The 19,894-nt window shown below is 45.6% G+C and overlaps 1 protein-coding gene across 2 annotated transcripts; it reads left to right on the forward strand.

The window, feature by feature from the left end:
• The first annotated feature begins 1,378 nt into the window (after positions 1-1,378).
• LOC132765122 (E3 ubiquitin-protein ligase TRIM15-like) lies at positions 1,379-18,973 on the forward strand. 2 transcript variants are annotated; one of them, XM_060759310.2, is made up of 7 exons: positions 1,379-2,428; positions 11,133-11,228; positions 12,869-13,099; positions 14,799-14,821; positions 15,817-15,929; positions 16,304-16,357; positions 18,060-18,973. In XM_060759310.2, exons 1-7 carry the CDS (start codon positions 1,481-1,483, stop codon positions 18,605-18,607), a joined length of 2,013 nt encoding a protein of 670 aa, XP_060615293.2. In that variant the 5' UTR covers positions 1,379-1,480; the 3' UTR covers positions 18,608-18,973. The 2 variants fall into 2 exon arrangements, with proteins under 2 accessions (XP_060615293.2, XP_067319479.1); XM_067463378.1 differs by having other exon boundaries at positions 1,391-2,428; positions 11,115-11,228.
• The last annotated feature ends 921 nt before the right edge of the window (positions 18,974-19,894 follow it).

Consider the following 19,894-nt stretch of genomic DNA (forward strand, 5'->3'; position numbering starts at 1 on the left):
TTGGGATTCTGGGAACTGTAGTGTAGAGTAGTGTTTCCAAGTGTTATTGGAACCTTTCAAGTCCTCTTCTTGATAGGAAGCCTCTAAAGCTTTAGAGCCCTTCCCACCAGCCTCTGGTTTCCGCTTTGGCTGGCCATGCCTATTCCTGGGAAGTGAGGAGGAGAATGGGACAGTGGGATTGGGCGGGAAAACTCCTTGTCTCCGCCTTTTCCTCCTGTCAATCATTTTAGGCTTGGAAGAAGGCCCGTGAACGAAGCCTAGTTTTCTATTTGGTTAGCCACGCCCCCCTTCCCGAGAAGCTGACTGGGATTGGACAAGAGGGTGGCACGGTGCCCGCCTTTTTCCTCCTGTCAATCACTTTTAGGCTTTCTCTGAAAGGCCAGTGAAGACTAGAGAAGCCTCTTTTCCCCCTGGTCTGGCCACGCCCCCATCCTGTGAAGCTGACTGGGATTGGGCGAGAAGGCGGCGCGGTACCCGCCTTTTCCCTCCTGTCAATCATTTTTAGGCCTTCTCTGGGAGGGCAGTGAAGACTAGAGAAGCCTCGTTTCCACCTGGTCTGGCCACGCCCCCATCCTGAGACGCTGACTGGGATTGGGCGAGAAGGCGGCAAAGTCCCCGCCTTTTCACTCCTGTCAATCACGTTTTAGGCCTTCTAGTGTTAGACTAGAAAAGCCTTGTTTCCGCTTGACCTAACCACGCCCCCTTCCTGAGAAGCTGACTGGGATTGGGCGAGAAGGCGGCAAAGTCCTCGCCTTTTCCCTCCTGTCAATCACGTTTTAGGCCTTTGCTTGGAAGGCCGGTGTTAGACTAGACCTAGCCACGCCCCCTTCCTGAGAAGCTGACTGGGATTGGGCGAGAAGTCAGCACGGTGCCTGCCTTTTCCCTCCTGTCAATCACGTCTTAGGCCTTCTAGTGTTAGACTAGAAAAGCCTTGTTTCCACTTGACCTAGCCACGCCCCCTTCCTGAGAAACCGAGTGGGATTGGGCGAAAAGTCGGCGCGGTACCCGCCTTTTCCCTCCTGTCTATCACGTTTTAGGCCTTCTAGTGTTAGACTAGAAAAGCCTTGTTTCCGCTTGACCTAGCCACGCCCCCTTCCTGAGAAACCGACTGGGATTGGGCGAGAAGGCGGCGCGGTACCCGCCTTTTTCCTCCTGTCAATCACGCTTTAGGCCTTCTAGTGTTAGACTAGTAAAGCCTTGTTTCCGCTTGACCTAGCCACGCCCCCTTCCTGAGAAACCGACTGGGATTGGGCGAGAAGGCGGCTCGGTGCCCACCTTTTCCGTCCTGTCAATCATTCTTTAGGCCTTCTCTGCTTGGAAGGGTTAGCGTTGTCCAATCGGCGCCTCGTTTCCGCTTGGGCCGGCCACGCCCCCTTCCTGGGAAGCGGCTGAGCCAATCAGGGCGGCGCAGAGGGCGCGCGCCGTTCTCTCCTCGCGGGGCTCTTCCGCCAGCCAGCCAGTCAGTGAGCGTTCGGCGTCCATGATGAGCGGAGGCCTGGGCGGCTTGACGGCGGAGCAGCAGCTCCAGCAACGTCTCCTCCGCAGCCGGCTGCGGTCCTCGCAGCTCCACCTGGGCGGAGGTGGCGGCGGCGGCGGGGGAGTGGGAGGAGGAGGCCTCGGGGTGGGCGTCGGCGGCGGGGCCGGGGTGAGCCTGCTGATGGGCGGCCCTCTTCCGGCGCCGCTGCTCTCCCCGCCTTCCCCGCCGGACTCCCCTCCGCCGGGCACCACTCCGGCCGAGATCCCCGCGGGGCCGCGCTACCCGAGCGAGACGTGGTGCTCCTTCTGCCGCGTCTACTGCCCGGACCCGATCTGCCTGCCCTGCGGCCACAACTTCTGCACGGCCTGCATCGGGCAGCGCCTCGGCGAGCCCAAGCTCAACATCTCCTGCCTGGAGTGCGGCGCCACCTCCCGGAAGAGGAACCTGCGGCCCATCAAGCCGCCGCCGCTGCTGGCCAGCCTGGTCGCCCCAGAGAGGCCCAAGCGGCAGAGGGTCGAGGCCGCGCCACCGCCGCCGCCCCCTCCACCGCAGCCGCTTCCCATGGCTCCTCTGGCTCCCATCATCGCTCCCGCCCCTTCGCCGCCGCCCCCGCCGAGAGCGGCCACCCCTCCGCCGCCGACCACGCCGCCCAAGGCCTTGCCCTCGGCCCCCGCCACCCCCGACGTCTCCCCAACCGCCGTCGCCGTGGAGACCGTTGCCATGACAGCGGCCGCGGCGGCGGCGGCTTTCCGAAGAGCGCCCCTGACCCCCGGAAGCGGAGGCAGCGGAGATGGAGGCAGCCCCGGAGGGAGGCTCTGCGAGAAGCACCAGGCCGTGCTCCAGTTCTTCTGCGAGGAGGACCAGGCCCCCATCTGCGCCCACTGCGACCGCTCCGAGGAGCACCGCGCCCACACCATCTTCCACGTCGAGAGGGCCGCCCGCGACTATCGGGTAAGGAGAACCCACAAGGGAAGGAAAAGAAGGAAGGAAGGGAGGTCCCCAAACGCCACCCACTTGCACATCCCCCAGGGCAGCAACAGGGCAAGGGTTAGCAAGGGAAAAAGGTTTATTTGTTTATTTCTATGCCGCCTTTCTCAGCCCACTTGGGAGCAGTTCGATGACACACAGTCATTTTCCTACTTCCAACAGACCTCACTACCTCTGAGGATGCTTGCCATAGATGCAGGCGAAACCTCAGGAGAAAATGCCTCTAGAGCATGGCCATAGAGCCTGGAAAACCTACAACAACCCAGTCATAAAAACAGTTTATTTATTTAGGTTCTTGTAGGTTTTTTCGGGCTATAGGGCCATGTTCTAGAGGCATTTCTCCTGACAATTCGCCTGCATCTATGGCAAGCATCCTCAGAGGTAGTGAGGTCTGTTGGAATTAGGACAATGGCTTTATATATCTGTGGAATGGCTGGAGTGGGGCAGAGAGCTCTTCTCTGTTAGAGCTAGGTGTGAATGTTTCAACTGACCACCTTCATTAGCATTTGAAGGCCTAGCTGAGCCTGGGAAAATCCCCTGTTGAGAGGTGTTGAGAGGGATCCTCTCACCTCTGCAGGAGTCTACCGTATACCATGCAGCTGTGGACAAGTCTACATAGGGACCACCAAACGCAGCATGGCCCAAACACGAATCAAGGAACATGAAAGGCACTGCAGACTACTTCAACCAGAGAAGTCAGCCATAGCAGAGCACCTGATGAATCAACCTGGACACAGCATATTATTTGAGAACACAGAAATGCTGGACCACTCCAACAACCACCATGTCAGACTACACAGAGAAGCCATTGAAATCCACAAGCATGTGGACAATTTCAACAGAAAGGAAGAGACCATGAAAATGAACAAAATCTGGCTACCAGTATTAAAAAACTCTAAAATTACAACAGCAAAACAGCAGAGAGAAAACAACCAGGCACATCTTAACACCTCTCAACAGGGGATTTTCCCAGGCTCAGCCAGGCCTTCAAATGCTAATGAAGGTGGTCAGTTGAAACATTCACACCTAGCTCCAGCAGGGAAGAGCTCCTTGCCCCACCCCAGCCATTCCACAGATATATAAACCCATTGTCCTAATTCCAACAGACCTCACTACCTCTGAGGATGCTTGCCATAGATGCAGGAGAAACGTCAGGAGAAATGCCTCTAGAACATGGCCCTATAGCCCGAAAAAATCCACAAGAACCTAGTGATTCCAGCCATGAAAGCCTTCGACAATACGCTTGTTTGTTTGTTTATTTCTATGCCGCCTTTCTCAGACTCAAGGTGGCTTACGATTAGGAGCAGTTCAATGCCACACAGTCATAAAAACAATTTGTTTATTTATTATATTTGTATACCGCCCTTCTCAGCCCGGAGGCGACTCAAGGCGGTTTACAGAGGCAACAATTCAATGCCCAACAACACCATAAAAACATTTTAAACATTTAAAAACATTAACATATAATATAAAACCATAACAAGAGCAATAAAACACCATAAAAGCATTTAACAACATTAACATATAATATAAAACCATAACAAGACCAATAACACACCATGAAAACATTTAAGACATTTAACAACATTAACATATAATATAAAACCATAACAAGACCAATAACACACCATAGAAACATTTAAAACAGTTAACAACATTAACTTATAATATAAAACCATAACAAGCTCAATAACACACCATGAAAACATTTAAGACATTTAATAACATGAACATTAACATATATATATATATATATATATATATATATATATAAATGCTCTGTGTGCAATGAGTACCCTAAAAACAAAAGAACCAATGAATGAAATCACACCAAATTTGACAACAAAACGTCTCACATCACAAGGAGTGACCATCACTCAAAAAATTATGATTTTCTCATTTGGGAGTTGTAGTTGCTGGGATTTATAGAAAAATGGGGGAAAGAAGTAAAAAGGTAGAGAAGGAAGGAAGGAAAGAAGAAAAGGGAAGGAAGGAAGGAAGGAAGGAAAGGGAGCAAAGGAAGGAGAGGAAGAAGGAGAGGAAGAGGGAGGGAAGGTTGGCCACAGCAACACGTGGCGGGGACAGCTAGTACAATATAAAACCATAACTAAATCAATAAGACACCATGAAAACATTTAAGACATTTAAAAACATTAACATATAATATAAAACCATAACAAGATCAGTGACATAAATAATTTGCATCTCCTAGTTAAAACATTGTCCAAACTCATCATCCAGTTGTTCCATATTCCTACGTCTGGTACACTGCATTTTCAAACGCTTGCTCAAAAAGCCAAGTCTTGACTTTTTCTCCGGAATGTTAAAAGGGAGAAGGCCGATCTAATGTCACTAGAAAGGGCGTTCCATAGCCAAGGGGCCACCACTGAGAAGGCCCTGTCTCGTCTCCGCCAAACGTATTTGTGATGCAGGCGGGATCGTTCAGACAGGTAAGTTGGGTCAGAACCGTTTAGGGCTATACCAGTTAAAAACATTAGCACACATTATAAAAAACCATATACAATCATTAAAAAACATATAATAACCAGCAACTTCCTGTTAATTAATATTCCAAAAGCATTGTCTAAGCCGTTCCATGTTCACTCTTTCCTAGTTCCATGTTTATCTATTATGCTGCCTTTCCAAAAGCTTGTTCAAAAGCTTTTCAGCTGCAGGCCAGGAAAAGGAAAACCAGCCACTTTAGCAAGCCTGGCAAATGCTGCTTTGTTATAAGTAAATGTTAATTTTATGTCTGTTTTATATAGTAGTAATAATTATTATATTTATTTACACCCTTCATTATATTTATTTATTATTATTATTTACAGCATTTATATACCGCTTTTCTCACCCCTGGGGGGACTCAAAGCGGTTTACACATAGATGGCAAAATTTAATGCCTTGCATTGAATATTTATTTACAACCTGCCCGTACCTTGGGAAGTCAGACTTGGCCATGGTGGTTCACGCTCTCGTTACATCCAGGATAGACTACTGCAATGTGCTCTATGTGGGGATGCCTTTGAAGATTGCTTGGAAGCTTCAAATAGTCCAACGAGAGGCAGCCAGGTTAATAACTGGGGCCTCATAAAGGGAGCACGCAACTCCCATGTTACACCATCTCCACTGGCTGCCTGTTTGCTACCAGACACAATTCAAAGTGCTGGCTTTGGTCTATAAAGTCCTAAACGGCCCCGGCCCAATTTAGCTGTCCAAATGCATCTCCCTTTATGAACCACCATAAAGACTAAGATCTTCTGGGGAGGCCCTGTTCTTGGTCCCGCCACAATCACAGGTGCATTTGACGGGACGAGAGACAGGACCTTCTCAGTGATTGCCCCCTGGCTATGGAACTCCCTTCCTGGCAATAATAGATCGACCCCCTCCCTCCGGTCCTTCAGAAGGATAGTGAAGACCTGGCTGTGGGACCAAGCCTTTGCGGCAGTGCAATGAGGCAATAATAGAATGGTGTCCTGAGGTGGTTTTTACGCAACTGATTTTAAAGTGGATATAAGTGATATTATGTTTGTGTATATTTATGGTTTGATGTCCTGGCATTGAACGTTTGACGTATATTTGTTGTGCTCCGCCCTGAGTCTCCTTCGGGGTGAGAAGGGTGAAATATAAATGATTCAAATAATAAATAAAAATAGTGATTTCCCCTGAAGGGGACACAAAACAACTTAACATAAAAGCATCAGCATTTAAAATATGCAAATATACCAATATCAAAACAGGATTAAATATAAACTGTATTATAAAAATTCCCAGTTAGAAACCATTAAGACAGAGTCAAAGTTTATTTGTTTATTTATTTTCTGCATTTATAAACCCACTTTTCTCACCCCTGAGGGGACTTAAAGTAATGTATAACAAGTAATGGCAAGATTCAATGCCAACATATATACAAAATTAAATGAACATATAATTAAACTAATTACTAAAAGGATAACTATAAATTATACCTTAAAATCATATTACACATAGAATATATGCAGACATTTAAAGTTGAAAACTACAGCATTCCCTGACATGATCTTAAAAACCTTCATCTTTAAAAGCCTATTTAAATAAAAAGGTTTTTACATTTCCACCGGAAGGACAGCAGGGAGGGGGGCATTCTGGCTTCCCTGGGAAGAAGGGAGTTCCCACCAATCAAGCTTGAGCTGGAGGTGGGATCGAGAGAAGGGCCTCTCCTGAAGATCTCAGGGCCGGGCAGGTTCATACAAGGGGATGAGGTTGACCAAATAGCCTGTACTTGAACATCTAGGGCAGTGGTTCTCAACTTGTGGGTCTCCAGGTGTTTTGGCCTATAACTCCCAGAAATCCCAGCCAGTTTACCAAGCACACAGGTTGAGAATCACTGGTCTAGGACTTTAAAGGTCATAACCAGCACTTTGAATTGTGCCTGGAAACAATCTGACAGCCGGTAGAGCTGCTGCAACAGGGGAGTTGTCCACTCCCTGTAGCCAGCCCCAGTGAACAATCTAACTGCAACTCTTTGGACCAGCTGAAGTTTCTGAGCACTCTTCAGAGGCAGCCTCACATAGAGCGCGGTACAGTAATCCAGATGGGATGTAACTAAGGCATGTTCTACCATAGCCAGATCTGGCTTCTCAAGGCACATGTGCAGTTGGTACACAAGTTTTAATTGTGCAAAAGCCCTCCCAGCCAAATCCAATACCTGGTCCTCGAGGTTCAGCGCTGAGTCCAGGAGGTCCCCCAAACTGCGGACCTGTGTCTTCATGGGGAGTATGACTCCATCCAGCACAGACTGCATCCCTATTCCCTGGTCTGCTTTCCGACTGACCAGGAGCAGTTCTGTCTTGTCTGGATTAAGTTTCAATTTGCCCTCATTTAGTCCATAATAACAATATTTTATTATTTATTACCTGCCTCTCCTCTTGACTTGAGGGACACAACATAGTCAAACACATCTCTAAAATCCTATATTAAAACATAGTTAAAATGCAAGCATGATAACATAATATTCACCACATAATAGTCCCGCTTGATTGAGACCTGAAGCAGCTTACATCACTGGTTTATAGCATCCCAAGTTCCCACAGAAACAGGGTATTCAAGATCAGATGGGATCTGATAGATCTGCATTTTTTTTAAAGAAAAAAATTTGGAGGAAGATTTGTTTAAAATGATTTACATTTGGCATCTGTTGTTGATTTGAACCAATCTACCTAGGTAGCTTTCCAAACTGTTATCTTTCCAGGAAAGTATTGGCTGTAATGCAGAGGTGGAGGAGAAGGAGGTGAACAATTTCAGGAGGAGCATTTAGATCAGGGTTCTTGTTTATTTGGGATTTTTGGTTGTTTTTTATCATTGTAGATATTAAATCAACTAGTGTTGCATTGAAAGCAAGTTTAAAAATACCTGTTCCCTAGCAACCTCAAAGTGTTAAGCAATCCTTTCGAATATTCATCAGTAGAGGGTTAGGGATTGTTATACAATAACTCGTCAACCTGTTTGATTTCCACTCACTATAGTATTGTATCATATCATAGTTGCTACTGCATATTAGCCACACCTCCAAATTTTGGTTGGCAAAATTGTATTTTTGCTATTCCTCGCATAATAGTTGCACCCTTGATTCACTCACTTGTGCCTAGATGGCTCGGGAAGTCTTGCCCACCCACGTGGCTGCCCCCTTTGCAGCTGCAATTAGGACAGATGTGTGGACAGGTGAGGCATGTCTTTTCTGAGCTGTGGGGCTTCCCTCGGCTAACAGCACATTTTTTCACCTCATAATAGTCATCATATAATAAATGGAAAAAGTGTGACTGCTATAGAGTGAAATATGGTATTTATTTATTTATTTATTTATTTATTATTTGCACTTGTTAACCGCCACTCTCAGCCCGAGGGCGACTCGTGGCGGTGTACAAAACATAGAACATAGAAAGGACAACGGTTTACAATAGATCAAGATCATAACACAACATCTTACGAATACACAACTAATTAAACTAAAAATCCGCTTCGTCTTGTTTGGGGTCATAATCAATCTCATAGTCATAGTCCATTCCGGTGGTCATTCCAAAAACATAGTACTTAATTGAAGGCCTTTTCGAAGAGCCAGGTTTTCAGGCCCTTGCGGAAGGCCATGAGGGAAGGCGCCTGTCTGATTTCAGCAGGGAGGGAGTTCCATAGCCGGGGGGCCACCACCGAGAAGGCCCGCTCTCTCGTCCCCGCCAGGCGTGCCTGTGAGGCAGGCGGGACCGAGAGAAGGGCCTCCCCAGATGATCTCAAGGTCCTCGTGGGCTCGTAGGCCAAGATGCGGTTCTCAAGGTATTTTGGGCCGGAACCGTTTAGGGCTTTGTAGGATAACACCAGCACCTTAAATTGGGCCCGGTAGCAAATCGGCAGCCAGTGGAGCTGGGACAACAAGGGCGTTGTGTGCTCCCTGCGTCCCGCTCCGGTTAACAACATGGCTGCCGCGCGCTGGACTAGCTGGAGCTTCCGGGCCGTCTTCAAGGGCAGCCCCACGTAGAGAGCGTTGCAGTAGTCAAGGCGGGATGTGACCAAAGCGTGTACCACCGTGGCCAAGTCAGACTTCCCAAGATACGGGCGCAGCTGGCGCACGAGCCGAAGCTGTGCAAATGCTCCCCTGGTCACCGCTGAAACCTGGGGATCCAGGCTCAGCGATGAGTCCAGGGTCACACCCAAGCTGCGAACCTGCGCCTTCAAGGGGAGTGCGACCCCGTCCAGCACAGGCTGTAACCCTATACCCTGCTCGGCCTTGCGACTGACCAGGAGTACCTCTGTCTTGTCTGGATTTATTTAGGACTTGTTCTTCCAGGTCCAAAGAGACAATGCAACTCATCAATCAGTTTGTGAGCATTATTTCCTCCTAAGAATGTTGAATAAAAGCTTGGATGTTCTAAATGGCGTCTGTATGATTAGTAAGATTTAGTGTGTTTTTTTTCTAGCTTGTAGATGTGGAATTAAGGTTGAGAAATTCTTTTAGAAAATAAAATAAAGGATGGTCCAAAAGTTGCCATGCATAGGGGAAATGGGAAAAGGTAGCTAAATTTATCTTTATTTACAAAATATTAATTACAAAATTTTACAAAATATTTGCAAAATACCATATTTTCTTAGTCTGTATAAAAATATAAAATATCTATATCTATAAATTTCCTACTGGCGTCCAACGGGGAAGCAAAACTCTAAAACCCCTCCACAAAACTCCACCAAAATTGCCATGCCCCAAGGACAACCCACTAGGTACAAACTAATCCAGTCAGAAATCAAAACAACACAACCACACACAGAAAAAACGGCAAAACAACTGAGCATGCGCACTGGCGCAAAGTCCCCAGCGCGCGCACACACATGGCCGAACGGCCAACGCACTTCCCTCCCTCCCTTGCCCCGCCCAGCACGAACACGTCACCGCTCTTCCCCACGCCACACACACACACACAAACAACGCAACTTCCCCCCGCCCCCTTCCCTCCACCCCCTCCTTCATCTTACTCCTCCCACGCTGCCTCCAAGCTTCACCGCGCCGCATCCCCACTGGAAAGACACGCCCCCTCCCTTCGCCCCACCCCTTCCCTCCCTGAGACACTCCTGGAAGGAAAGGGGTGGGGCGAAGGGAGGGGGCGTGTCTAACCAGGGAGGGAGGAGGGAAGGAGTGAGTCACGGAGGAAAGGGGTGGGGTGAAGGGAGGGGGCGTGTCTTCAAAGTTGCCCCCTCCCTTCTCCCCACCCCTTCCCTCCCTGAGTCACTCCTTCCCTCCTCCCACCCCCTCCGGAAAGACACGCCCCCTCCCTTCGCCCCACCCCTTTCCTTCCAGGAGTCAATCAGGGAGGGAAGGGGTGGGGCGAAGGGAGGGGGCGTGTCTTTCCAGAGGGGGTGGGAGGAGGGAAGGAGTGACTCAGGGAGGGAAGGGGTGGGAAGAAGGGAGGGGGCGACTTTGAAGACACAATGATGGATCCGGACCAAAGCATTCAATACGCCCAAATATCCACACAGATGGAGTTTGAGGGAAATAGACCTTGACATTTGGGAGTTATAGTCACTGGGATTCAGAGTTCACCAACACTCAAAGAGCATCCTGAACCCCACCAACGACAGAATTGGGGCAAACATGCCACACTGAACCCCCATGAACAACAGAAGATACTCAAGTTTACACACAAGCATAAAGAAGGGGGAGGAAGGAGGGATGCCAGAGAGAGAGAGGGGGGGGGGGAAGGAAGGAGTGTGAGAGAGAGAAAGAGGGAATGAGGACGAGTGAAGGAAGGAAGAGAGGCCAGGCAGAGACTTCAAAACTCTTACTAAAGGCCACAGCAACGCGTGGCAGGGCACAGCTATTATCTATATAAAATGTTAAAAGTATGAGTTCATTAATTTTCCCTATATATGGAGAATTTTGGTATTTTCGCGTTTTAATTGAAGAGATGTAATTAATATACATTGCCAAATATAAAGTTTTAGACGCCAGAGAGAGAGAGTCATTCTAAGCTTTGGAAGGATGAGAGGGGAATGTAGAACTGGGGCTTGGGCCTGCAGGGTGTAGTCTGTATAATGGCAATTGGGACAAAAACAGTTGCCCATCTGTGTTTCCATATCTATGCCAAGAGTTCCATGCTGTTACTACCTCTAATCTCCTCCCTCCTATCTCAAGCCATTTTTATTTGCTCAGGAGCGGGTTCAGAAACAGCTAGAGCTTCTGAAGCAGGAGAAGAACACCCTATCGAATCAGAAGCTAACAGGAGAGAGGAAAATCCTGGAATACATGGTAGGTGCTATTAGCCATAAAGAACAGATTCACAAGGGTTAGTTTTTTGTCTATTACTATTTTGATCTTTCTCATGCATTCTCATTCTATTTAACCTATTGACTTTGCACCTAGGTTTGCAATGCAATCAAGTTTTATATTGACTCATGATAAGCTGTAGAGCTTTAATTGATGTGGCAAACTTCTGGTAAAGTGCTAATTGTTTTCAACACAGAATTAGTACAGTAGTTTGAGAAATTTAAAGAAGGTGTTTGTATTTTTGAAGAAAGAATTTAGATTCTACTTTTAAACAGTGCTATTTATATCGGGTTGTATAAAGGAACAACCAATTGTTTTGATTTTCAGTTGTTTAATATGTGACAGCTACCATTCAGGTAAGCATTCAGATTTTATCCTACAGCATCCATGACTGGGTTCCATACCTCAGGGAATGTTTGCTGCAGGTAGGAGCCCTCAAACGGGGGTGGGGGTTGCTGAGCTGTTTAAGCTGCTCCTGTTGCCTCTGACCAGGGCTTACTATTTACCTGGTCTAGAATTTACAGAAAGGGGGTTGCAGATACTAGATATCAGCTGACCACTGTTCCCTCCAGATCTTCTTAAAATTGAGAGTTGCAGTGCAAACATTTACCAGTTTAGAGAATGCCTTCTTCCAACCTTACTTTGGACTCTGTTGTCTTTGTTATTCTATGCCAGTGGTTCTTAACTTGTGGGTCGAGGGCCACCAGTGGGCCGTGAGGATGAAAACCTGGTCCGCGAGCCTCCTTCCTATTTTATTTTATTTCCGCTCCTTTCATGCCGCGTGCCACCCCTACTCTGTCGCTGGCCAGCCTTGACCCCTTGGGTAGACCACATCAGCTCTAGATTATTAAATATGGTTTTCTGTGGGCGAGCAGATGGCGACTATTGAATGGCTTATGTTCTATATCAGAAACTAGAGCTGATTCCATCTATCTAATGCAGTTTTCTGAATCAGCACCCCAAATAACCAAACCAAATCTAAAGTTGCCCAAAAACCCATTTGTAACCCTTTGGTACTAATGTTGGAGAGTGGTCACTGGTAAAAGTGGTCCCTGGTCAAAGTACTTCCTGGTCAAGTGGTCCCTGGTCAAAATGGTTCCTGGTCAAAATGGTTCCTGGTCAAAAAAAGGTTGGGAATCACTGTTCTGTATTATTCCCATATCTTCTCTGTGTGTTACCAGGAAAGGATAATTTCCTGGCAGTGGGTTTTCTCCCAGATGACCCATGGGCCACAGTCACCTCTCTCAGATAACTCAAATGCCTCTGCTTTCTTTTGCTGAGGAAAAAAGTCATGTGTAATGATAGTGCAGATTTTGGAGGTGCTTGTATAAGTGGTGTGAGCATATTTCCCTGTATTTTAATATTTTTTCAGGAATTTTCTCTGTTTTTACCACAAAAATACCTGAACATCATTTCAATCTAAAAATATATATAGAGAGAGGGATGGGAGACTGGTGGTGGCTTTAGGAGCCACATGAAGTCCATAGGCAGCATTGCCCATCCTGGTCTGACATCTCACTTTCTTGTTTTCTGAGCACTCTAGTACCTTTTGTTTTGCCTTATCTACCTAAAAAAAGATTCTTTAACGTTCTCCTTCCTCGCTTTGCCTGTGATTGTTATAGGAGAAGGTCCAGACAGAGAGACAGGAGATTGTGTCTGAGTTTGAGCACCTGCACCAGTTTTTGAAAGACCAGGAACAGCTGCTCCTGACCCAACTGGAAGAAATACGTAAAGAGATAGAAAGCCGGAAAGACGATATGGTCACCAAACTCTCAGAAGAGCTGTCCCGTCTTGGTGACGTAATCACTGAGATGGAGGCAAAATGTAAACAGCCGGCCAGTGAATTTTTGCAGGTGAGATTTGCTATCAGCAGAGAAATCTCTTTTTCCTCATTCACTTGGGCCTGGACCTGAACCTTGCAGTGGGTTATGGGCCTTGGACATTGAACCTCCAGAGATCTCTCACGTATTTCAATATGGGGCTTGCTATTTACTTGCCAGTACATTTGCTTGGTCAAGGGTGAGCAGGACTCCCATCAGCTGGCCATTAGCTGTTTGGGTGGGGGGTTCACTATTATCCAAAATATTTCCCACTTTCATGGAATGTTAGAAAATAAGCATTCCATAAGAAAATATTGGGGATTTAGCTCAAGTTGGGCCCTTCTGGACTTCCCCAAGGGACAGCTGGACCTCTGTAGCTCCTCCCATTGTGGAATGCTATGACATCATAGCACTCTGCTGTTGGCAGATATACTTCCAGGTCATTCAGGTGACCTGAAGGCTGTTGAGAAGCTGGCCTGGATGACCCCATTCCTTCAGGTTCATGTCGGGACACATCGGGTATGGTGACATGCAGACCTCTAGTACGTACAGTTGTGTTAATATGGTTTTTTTCTTAAGGGTGTTCGGGTACTTGGGCTGATGTGCTGGTGATGGGACTGATTTCGAAGTCACTCTTGAAGAGTCAGTCTATGGAATCAGGCTGATAAGAGTGCATGCTGAGGATGACAAGGGGGTTGGGTGCAATGGGAGGGAATAATGGGTCTGTGATGAACAAGAGGGGAAATGTTTTTGGAAAAAAAAAAGAAGTGGTGGGATATGAGTGCCTGCAAAAAAGCCTGCATTTTCTGGGATCTCCTTAGGGTCTTCCTGTGGTCCACTCCATGGCGAACATCATTTGTAGCTATTCCAAGGATGTGAGGCTGGTTTGTTCATTTGTTTTTTTAAAAAAATCGAGCACACCTCCTGCGCGCTTGAACTCTTGGCACAGAATCTTTTTCTTTTAATTATTTTGCAACCGGCCCTCTGATCACCAGCAACAAGGACAAGATGTTTAGGTAACCTGTGACGTGCAGAGAGTCTCTCTGAAGCACTACGGGTGATGATGACGAGACGCAGTGATCCTGGGACGGGGAATTATGGGCCCCCCCGGGGTCTCTCCTTTTGGGCCTGGGCTCTTTCTGGGAGGAAGGTGCCATTGCTCAAGTCAGGTGCGCCCCCTGTTCAGCAACGAAGTGGTGTGCCAACTGGACAGTCCAGGTCACTTGGGCATCAGGAGCTGGTGGCCCCAGGCGAGGCAAAGGCCGGTGGGCAGGCCCTGGAGGGGGCCAACAGCCAGCCTGCTTACCGGCAAGAAGGGTGGGAGAACAGTCCGGGGAGGAGAAGGCTGCTAAAAAGCCACTAGGGCAGACCTTCTCCTCAGAGAAACAGTTGCACCGCCAGGGAGAGCAACGTGGCCTGAAGGCTCCCGTGTGTAACCAGAGCATCCCCCATCTCTTGTCCTGGAGCACACACCCGCTGTTCCACTTCCGGGATCACAGGTAAGAGCCTGAGGGTGACTGGGGGGGCAGGCTACTTAACCCCTGCCCTGTAAGCACCAGAGGCTAGAAAAAAAGCTTCCATCCTCATGCCTTTAACAGCGGTTTTGGAGTCCTTTGCAGCCTGAAACAGGGTGGGCAGAGGCATATGCACCCTATTAGCCTGTGACGCACCCTATGATGAAATGCATTGTGGGATTTAGTTCCTCTTCTCTCTCTTTCCTTCCCTCTTTTAGGATATTAAAACGAACATGAACAGGTATGTGTGCTTCTTATGTTCCTCCTTATCAGCAAGTAAATTCCACACTCCTCTATTTCAGTTCATAGTCTAAGGCAGTGGTTCTCAACGTGTGCGTCCCCACGTGTTTTGGCCTACGATTCCCAGAAATCCCAGCCAGTTTACCAGCTGTTAGGATTTCTGAGAGTTGAAGGCCAAAACATCTGGGGACCCACAGGTTGAGAACTACTAGTCTAAGACAAGTAGTGCCCCTTTCACTTTCTGATTTTGCTTGAACCACTGCAATAAAATGTATGTCGGCGGTAGTCTTCAAATTGAATTCACACAACAGGTTGGCATACTGTAGGGACAGCTGCATGTACTTTGATTCCATAAAGTGCCAAGAGTAAAATATGAGACAGGAGAATCAAAACCTGGGGATAGGGATGTTCTTTACTCAGGTACTTGTCTATCATCCATCAACTGCAGTGAGAAATCAAATAATGCTGTGTCCCATGCTAGTGCAGAATAACCTGATAATTTGTATTCCTGGACCAAATTTTCATTTGTTTCCTGTTGTGCTACCTTAATGGCCCCAAAAGCCGCCACTGGAAGCATTCGCTGCACTGTGTGCTTGGATTGGGCTGTAGGATTTCTGAAAGATGGAAGACAGTATTTTATGAAATTTTAAGACTTTATCCTAATACATTGGTTCTTGACTTGTGGGTCCCCAGGCGATTTGGCCTACAACTACCAGAATTCCCAGCCAGTTTACCAGCTGTTAGTATTTTTGGGAGTTAGAGGCCAAAATATCTGGGGACCCACAGATTGAGAACCACTGTCCTAATAAAACAGGAACCAATGTTACTTTTATTTATTTCATTCCTTGGGACCAACATGGCCATATTCAAGGCAAGTAGGGATTTTTCTGTTGTTTGGCACTCAGACATGGATTGTCATAAATCAGGAAGAAAGGAGGTGGCTCATTGAACTTTTTTTAAAAGTAGGAATGTTGCTTTCCTCTTTCAAAAATGCAGATGTGTAGCACAACAGTTTCAGCTCTCAGAAGAAGCTTCTAAGCTTGAAAGCAGATTGGATGACGTCTCAAGGAAAGGGGAAGCTTTGAAGGAAACACTAAAGAGATTCCAAGGTATTATGCGTAGGATTTTTTGCTCTACTTTACAGCTGGGAAAGCACGTCTAACGATGTACCTGTCAGTAATAATAAAAAAAGACAGCAGTGTCCGATATTTTTGAAACTATATAATTAGAGCTGTTTAATCCCATTTTCACTTCCATGGTTCCATTCTGTGAAATCCTGGCATTTGTATGAGGTTGCTTGACATATGCCAGAAAGATCTAGTTTAGTGAGGCCCAGGACTCCCCCTGTCTGAGAATTGTTAAGGCCCCTCCATAAACTACAGGATTTAATGTGGGATGCTAACTCTATTCCTGTTCATAAAAGTGTAGTGTAATCATCTCTTAAATGATGAATGTTTCTTTATCTATTTTTCCCCTTTTGTAGATAATATGATATATGCTGTGGAGAAAGGAGAGATGAGAACACTGAATGATAAAGGTGGGTTGGATAGTAACATTTTCTGAGTTGTTATTCTGATTTTCTTCCAGTCAGTGTCTTAATACATCCAAATGAAACAGTGTTGATGGGATTTGGGATTCCATGAAAGAGGAAAACTCTTAAAAGGAAATTTGTATAAAAATATTGCTTGATTGAACCCAGGGCAGATATGATTGGGCCAAAGTAATGCAGATTCTATGCAGGTGTTTTAACCTTGTATTTGATTCTTGTGGAGGAAATTGATAGGGGGCTAACTTATTGCTGGAACTGTAAAGACGATACGCCAATAAAGAGATGACATGTGCAGACTGTTAATACTGTACCTGTTATGCACTCTCCATGTGGTTTTTAAAAGGTTATTGGTACTTTGCAGTTTCTCCTACATTAAGATAATGGTAATGTGACTGAAATGTGTGAATCGGATCTGCTTTGCAATGGACCCTCAACATTACCAACTTTATCCTTTTTTGAGTTTGAAAGTTGTGAAGTAACCATTTATGGAGCCCAGTTTATTTGTGGACCCCTAGCAGTCGCATCAGTGTGGCCAATGGTAGATGGAGCATAGCTGTTTCTGTTCAACGGTATTTGGAGGCCGCCCACACCAGGGCTATCTTAGTTTATGCTGACTACCAATGGATTGCTGTAGGGCAGTAGTTCTCAACTTTGGGGTCCCCAGATGTTTTAGCCTACAACTTCCAGAAATCCCAGGCAGTTTACCAGCTGTTAGGATTTCTGGGCGTTGAAGGTCAAAACATCTGGGGACCTACAGGTTGAGAACCACTGCTGTAGGGTCTCTGGCAGAGTTCTTTCCTCACATTGCTGACCAAGATTCTTTTACCTGATGTGTTGGGGATTTTATGATTAGCAGATAATTATGATATATACTCGAGTATAAGCTGACCCAAATATAAGCTGAGGCATCTAATTTTACTACAAAAACCTGGGAAAACTTATTAACTTGAGTATGAGCCGAGGGTGGGAAATGCAGGAGCTACTGGTAAATTTCAAAATAAAAATAAATATCCATAAAATTACATTAATTGAGACATCGGTAAGTTAAATGTTTTTGAATATTTACATAAATCTAATTTAAGATAAGACTGTCCCACTCTGATTAAAATATTCTGACATTCTTCAATGTAAATGTGCTTACGTAGCCTTCCAATAATAGAGTAAAATAATGTAATAAAAATAATAATAGGGTAAAATAATGCAAATGTAATGATAACAGTAGTAATAGAGAAAAATAATAAATGTAATAATAATAAAGTAAGCATGTAAATGTAATAATAATAATAATAACAGTAAAATAATAAATAATCCTGACTCGAGTATAAGCTGAGGGGGGCTTTTTCAGCCTAAGAAACAGTTGGAAAACTCAGCTTATACGTGAGTATTTATGGTAGGCAGTTACCCACTGAGGTTTCTGTGATTCCATTACCTTCAGAAGGTCCTGCTGAGACACCATTGGGAATTCCAGTGAGTTGGTTAGTGGCAGAATCCCATCACCCACTAGTGTACTTGGGGTGTTTGGGAGTTGTTGCGCAATACCTAGCTAGTGATCTGAAACAGAGAAGCAGAATGATAGTTGAGAGAAGTGGAACAGAAACGTAAACTACAATGAGAAATGTAGCTGTTGAGATATGTAGAAATTGTTCCCCTCTCTCTCCCTAAAACTGATGGTGCTTCTTTCCACTTGCAGCAGATGCGATGAGACAATGGATGGCGAGGTGTGGACAATCCCATCGTAAGCTGCCTGCTTTGCAGTATGTCCCCGAGGTGCCCAAAGAGTTGGATTCCACAGCTTTGGTTCTGGGCTGTGATGGTTTCACTTCTGGGAGATACTTTTGGGAATTGGAAGTGGGCGATGGAGAATTCTGGGCTTTGGGGGTCACTCGGGACCCTTCCAAGAAAGGGGGGATGGTAGACTTCAGCCCAGAAGAGGGGATCTGGGCTGTGGGGCTGTGGAAGGGGCAGCATTGGGCTCTCACTTCTCCTGTGACTGCCCTGTCCCTTAGCAAGCCCCCCAGAAGGATCCGTGTGTCCCTGGACTATGTAGGGGAGTGTGTGACTTTTACGGACGCAGACACAGAAGACCCCATCTTCACATTCCCTCCAGCATCTTTCAATGGGACGCGCACCCATCCTTTGCTGTGGGTTGTTGGGTTCCCAGCTGAGGCAGTATTTCTGAGGCGCATGGGGGTGAAATACCCAACTGCACTCCATGAAATGGATGTCCTTGGTCCATGAGTTTTAACTTCTTTCTGTGGGCTCAGTGAAGGAAACACCAGTTGTAACCTACTGGAGTAGATAGTTGAGCTATTTGGGGAGAGGAAAATAGGAAGTCTAGAGGTTTATATAACAAAACAAACCTCTACCTCATCAATTGGAGAATGTGAAGAGGCAGAGGAGGAGGCAGAAAAGCTCCCCTTACTCCACAGCCTTATGATGATTTACTTTACATGAGAAGGATATGTAGGCCTTGACAAACAGCATCACTGTTAGGTTATCTTGATTTCTACAAAGGGATTGTCATGATGCCTTTTGTGTAGTAAGATGAATCTTGCTTGATTGGAAAAAATGTTCTACTTCTAGCTATTAAACTTTGAAATTTTATGTGTTTTTTTATTACTTCACATTTACCATTTTATCAAATTGCCTTTAACTTCAATGCCTATGAACTTATATTTCATTGGAAGATAGAGATCCCAGTTAACCATTGATGGCAAGAAGTTTTATGTACTACAGGCATCCTTAAAACAAATTAACATATCCAAATTTTAACAGATGTGACAGTTTTGTCTGTGAATAACATTATTCTCCACTCACTGTACAGGTAACACCTTGATCTCATTCTAGCCCGAACTAATTTAATTGGTTTGGAGATAAAATTGACAATTTAGAATAACAACCTATGTGTCCTGATCTTCTTGGAAGTAAAATAAACAAAAGTGTCAAATGTCTTGTAAGGAACCTTATGATAACACTGGCCAACACATATTTTGGTGCCCTACATGTTAGCCCTGTTTCTGGGTGTAGTTGATCTACTGATTCCAAAACTGGCAGTAGCAGTAGTAGTAGTAGTAGTAGTAGTCATAACAGTACAGTAGACTTGCTTATCCAACATAAACGGGCCAGAAGAACATTAGATAAACGAAAATGTTGAGTAATGAGGGATTAAGGAAAAGCCTATTAAACATAAAATTATATTATGATTTTACAAATTGAGCCCAAAGCATCATGTTTTACAACAAATCGACAGGAAAAGCAGTTCAATACACAGTAATGTTATGTAGTAATTACTGTACTTATTAATTTAGCACCAAAACATTGCAACATATTGAAAAAGCTGCCAATCCAGGTGGGAGTAGACTGCATTGGATAATACAGAACATTGGATGAGTGAAGTTTGGATAAGCGAGAGACTACTGTAATAAAATGCAAATATTCAATGTCTGAACATAACAACAATACATACACAATAACTAAAATTGACAACCCAACATATAAAAGCAAATTACAACTTAACAATTAAAA

The sequence above is a fragment of the Anolis sagrei genome, chromosome 2 (assembly GCF_037176765.1).
Source record: "Anolis sagrei isolate rAnoSag1 chromosome 2, rAnoSag1.mat, whole genome shotgun sequence".
Lineage (NCBI taxonomy): Eukaryota > Metazoa > Chordata > Lepidosauria > Squamata > Dactyloidae > Anolis > Anolis sagrei.

Coding starts and splice junctions, on each gene's coding strand:
- LOC132765122 (XM_067463378.1), top strand. CDS start 1,481: ATGATGAGCGGAGGCCTGGGCGGCTTGACGGCGGAGCAGCAGCTCCAG. Junction 14,822..15,816: donor ATTAAAACGAACATGAACAG/GTATGTGTGCTT, acceptor TCAAAAATGCAG/ATGTGTAGCACAACAGTTTC. Junction 16,358..18,059: donor GAGAACACTGAATGATAAAG/GTGGGTTGGATA, acceptor TTCCACTTGCAG/CAGATGCGATGAGACAATGG.